General features: G+C 26.2%; 2 protein-coding genes across 2 annotated transcripts in view; one reads left to right on the forward strand and one right to left on the reverse strand.

Moving 5' to 3' along the window:
• The window catches only part of LOC137626523 (uncharacterized), a 192,138-nt gene that overhangs the window by 43,250 nt on the left and 143,888 nt on the right, over nt 1-5,000 (forward strand). The gene's annotated exons all lie outside the window — the stretch shown is intronic.
• LOC137627069 (uncharacterized) overlaps nt 3,155-5,000 on the reverse strand; it is a 24,787-nt gene continuing 22,941 nt past the window's right edge. Inside the window, exon 6 of the mRNA XM_068358052.1 lies at nt 3,155-3,322. Within this exon, the coding sequence (XP_068214153.1) occupies nt 3,236-3,322 (87 nt within the window). The 3' untranslated portion in view covers nt 3,155-3,235. The remainder of the gene's footprint in view (nt 3,323-5,000) is intronic.

Below are 5,000 nucleotides of genomic sequence, written 5' to 3' on the forward strand. Positions count from 1 at the left end.
CATTGTCAATATATCATAAAAATAAATCTCCAATGATATGTCATTATTCAAGATAACATTTTGAATACGAAATTCTAAGAAATGAAATACCCTCCGATGAGTCCATGACATTTCATATTCATTATTTTTGTCGACAGAATCGTATACAAAAGTCTGTATTTAAAACATTCTTCAGAGATGATACTTACATTCCTACTAACATTCATTATACGTTTCAGCTTTTTACAGTTGGTTTGATGTGATCTTTTACATTCAACCCCAGTTTTGCTTGGAAATGTCCAGAAAAGTTATCACAATTTTCACTCTCTTTTTACTCAAGGAAATCGAGATTTTAATCATTCATTACATTGAATATGATTATATATATGATACAAGTTTACATTCAGCATCATCTTTACCTTTAATGTATTGTTACAAACGAAAATCAGGTTAAATTTCTCAAAAATTTCAAGTCACTTTAGATACTGTCTGTACCTTTCATAAGTTTAATGTAGACATCTTCCTTAGACAAACTTGTCTCATCTGGTAATCAAATTACTCCCGGTTAATTAGCTATATCTATGATCAATATATAAAATAGATTTTTCAGCCTCACAATATATTTTTCAAAATAATATTTATGATCAATATTTAAATTTTTGATGACTTATTTCGACCTGATTCAGCTAATGAACATTCAAACTTATCAATTTATTAACTCATTAACTTATTAATTGATGTAAAACTATGTTTTAATTTTTGATTGAATGAACTTTCTTTAATGAATTCAATTCACCGTTAATAAGAAAAAAATATACATAAATTTTCTTTCATGATTTTAATAATAGAAAAAAAAATCAATATCAAATTAGGATGATATGATACAAGAAATTTAACTCTGTATTGAAAGAAGTTGTCCATATGTTGGTATATATTTTTTTCTCGAAAATGTTCCTAAAACTCTCACTTATTCTGTTTCATTAAATCTCTTTTTTGACCAAATTATTAAGAAATTAAGTTTAAAGTGGAAATCTAACATGATCTTTGATCCGATATATAAAATAACTGGTTTTTATATTATTGACAAAACAAATTAATGTCGATCGTAAGCAATGTCATTCTTTATTCACACCAATCCTCATTTTATGAAAAAAAGTTTATAGATCTATATAGAAATTTGTTTGGAATATATTCTCCAAGACCAAATTTTTTCCCCTGATGATAATAACAATTTGATATTCTCTGAAGTACGTGTCTCTTCGTAGCTTTTCTTAAAGTTTGAAGACAAAGCTGTTTCACGCAGCTTTATAAAACGCAATATCATTCGCATCAAGAGAATTCTTCTCTTTCTTCTTGTAATGATGGCTTGGAGACCAGAATCTCATTTTTTCTCTTCTTCCCAAGACTGTATAACTAAGGTATTCAATGCTCCCTTTGAGGTACGAGACGTAAAACTGATATCATAATTACTTCCATCTCAAGCTCTTGAGAATCCTAACGTTTGGCTTCTGATATATCAGAAATTTATATAATGAATATTAACGAAGGATAATCTTCTATTTTTCTTGACTGATATGCTAAGCAATAAAAATATTTTTAGGCCTGTTTCTCTTTGGTATACATCTTCTATTTTACTTGACAGATATGCCTGAAAAGAAAAATATTCTTAGGCGTTTTTCTTTTTGGTATACATCACAGTTACTGCATTTATTCACTGGTGAAAATAGAATGATCATTCTTTAATTATTTTTTTCATTTATCAGAAATTTGTAATAAATATGTTTTATAATCAGGGCCAATAATTCCTCTAGTTTTTTTGTAGCTATATCTTTGATAACTATATTTCTTTACGCTAATTAATATATTTCTAAAGATTTACATACATTTAAATCTTTCTAGTTACATTTTTAAATGTTTTCCCACGAAGATATTTGATTGATACAATTATTATTTTCAAATTTGCTTGAAAATGAAAAGTTATAGGTAATAATAATTATACATATTCCTCTGTTACCATGATATAAAAAGTATCTTACAGTGTTTCATTTTCAATTAATGTATTCATCATTTTAATACAGCCCCAATAATACAAAGAATACATAGGAGTTTCTACCATAGGATTTCAAGGAGCCAGTTAACACAAAAGACGATATTAATCTTTGAAGAAATAATTCTATTACCCATATGTCACTCATCAGTAAAAAAATCAACACTTCATATCCTTTAAAGATATTCTGATTCAGAAAGGATATTTGTTATACACGAGGAACAGAGAATATCATAACAAGAGTCCTCCGGATTTTTATCCATTTTAAATTTGGGAATTTTAGTATGATCTCGATAATAGTTTGATATGTGAAATCCTGAAAAATTACTGGAATCCTAGAAATATTTTGATGTATCTTAAAAATCTATGTTTTATTTGGTACTTATAATTTTCTTTAAAAATCCCCAGCTTTTTATAACATCTATTATTTGCAATTATTATGATATGATTGGTATACTTTGTTATCACCTGGTGTTAATTGGTAGATTTCTGGGATCTATTAATAATACATATTTTTCCCCCCCAATTTTCATTTACTCGGAGATTTTAGTGTCTGAAGGAATCCATTTGTACATTTAAATTCACTTAGAGGCAACACACTCCCTTAGAATCAATAGGAATCATTTAAAGTCAAGCATAAGACAAGACTGCATATAAATTCTACGGAATGTCATTATATTCTGGAATCATTTGGAATCACTTAATGTAAATACAAAATTACCAGTGACTAGTGTTCTGCATAAACCACTGGACAGTGAGACCTCTGGTATCAAAACAAAAATAGGTTTTTAATCCTGGAGCCCTTTGGAGCCATTCACAGTCGAAGACCGTTGATGAGGATTCATTATGAATCTTACTCCACGAAGATTCTTTAGAGAAAAGGTATTTCATTCTGGAGAACCTTGGATTGATTCCAAATCGAAGACGGTTGACGAGAATTCACTATGAGTCTGACTCCACGAAGAATCTTTTGAGAAAAGGTCTTTCATCCTAGAGCAAAATAGTCATTCCCAATTGAAGACGGTTGACGATGATTCTTTATGAATATGACGCCGCGAAGACTCCTCAGGAATCAAACACTGAATAAGTAATTGCATATTGATACTCTGTCGTTCAACAATTGGGAAATGTCATATCATTCTAAGAGCCACTCAGAATCACTAGGAATCATTGAGGAAACATCTGGAATCCAAAGGAGTATCTAGAGCCTCAGAGCTCAATAGCCTCTGGTTCCTTATAAGAGACTCCTGCTCTTATATTCCTCAGAAATCGCATCACAGACCATAGACAGAATATCTGGTAATAAATAAAGAACATTATAGTTAATTATAATATTCTACATTATTACAGAAAAGATTAATGCCAAACTTCATTATATATTTCTCTAGTAAATCTCAATAGAAAGTTAGTCTGGTTTTATGTCAAAAATGTTCTATTCTCAAAATAACTAAAACTCAATGCATTTATATTCAGTTCAACCTAAATAATAAAATACTTTTGTTTCGATGTTTTCTCAAGTAGGTCAGCCCATAATCAATCCAGGAAAGTGAAAATAAAATCTATTTTCTTATTTGTAGATAACTGCAAAATTTTATTCATTTATATTTAATTCTATATAAAGAATATGAATCAGTGAAAGGATTTTATTTAATAATTTCATTATTATTTTCTTTTAGTATGTTAGCCCCTAATCAATCAAGCAATATCAAATAACATACATTTTTTTCTATTTTTAGATAATTGAAAAATGCAACGCTTTTATAACTAATTAAAACAAATAATTTAAAACAGTGGAATAATTTAATTCAAAATATTATCAAGTACATCAGAAAATAATCAATCCATCAAAATAAAAGAATATCTATATTTTTTCTATTTTTAGATAACTACAATATTCAAAACTTTATATTTAATTGAAATACATAATATAAAAACAGTGAAATAAATTTATTGGAAAATATTGTAAAGTAGATATATCCATTTTTGTTTTTGTTTTTGATGAATGCTATATCTAATAATTTTATATTCAATTGAAGTAAATGATATAGAAAAAAACTAAATACTTTAATTTGAATAATTTCTTAAGTAGGCCAGCTCTAATCAACTAAACCCTAAAAGAAAAAGATTTTTATTTCTGCTTAGAAAATCACAAAGGACCCAGTTGATAAAGCAAGGTGTTGGAATTGGGACACAGATTTTCTAGTGAATTTATTTCAGTTTTTCCAAGATGGATGATTTATGAGGGGGAAAAATCCATGACACTGATTTATCACTTTTCTGAAAGACCTTTACTACCCAATATTCGGGGGAAAATTCAGAGTGGGTGATATTGTAATACTTTATGTTCCAGGGGATTCATCTTTATCTTGAAGTATTTGGGGGAATTTATTATTATTATTATTATTATTATTATTATTATTATTATTATTATTATTATTATTATTATTATTATTATTATTATTATTATTATTATTATTATTATTATTATTATTATTTCAGATGTTATTATTTTTGCTGATGTTTTTTCATAATTATTTTTTCGGTTACTGTTGTGTTATTGTTATTGATATTATTGTTGTTGTTTTTGTTGGTGTTGTTATAGTAATAATTATAATTATATCAATAATAATAATAATAATAATGTTAGTGAAAATAATAATAATAATAATAATAATAATAATAATAATAATAATAATAATAATATTAATAAATATAAAAATAATAATAATTACTATTATTATTATTATTATTATTATTATTATTATTATTATTATTATTATTATTATTATTATTATTATTATTATTAATATTATTATTATTATTATTATTATTATTATTACAATACCCAAATTATAAATATTTTATAATATTTTCCACATACTTTTAAAACATTCCATCAATTAAGTTAAGAGAAGGCCCATGAAATATCTATATATTTTGAAATATTGAAATATTGAGAATAGCCCTGGAAACC

Source organism: Palaemon carinicauda, chromosome 34 (assembly GCF_036898095.1).
Source record: "Palaemon carinicauda isolate YSFRI2023 chromosome 34, ASM3689809v2, whole genome shotgun sequence".
Taxonomy (NCBI): Eukaryota; Metazoa; Arthropoda; class Malacostraca; order Decapoda; family Palaemonidae; genus Palaemon; species Palaemon carinicauda.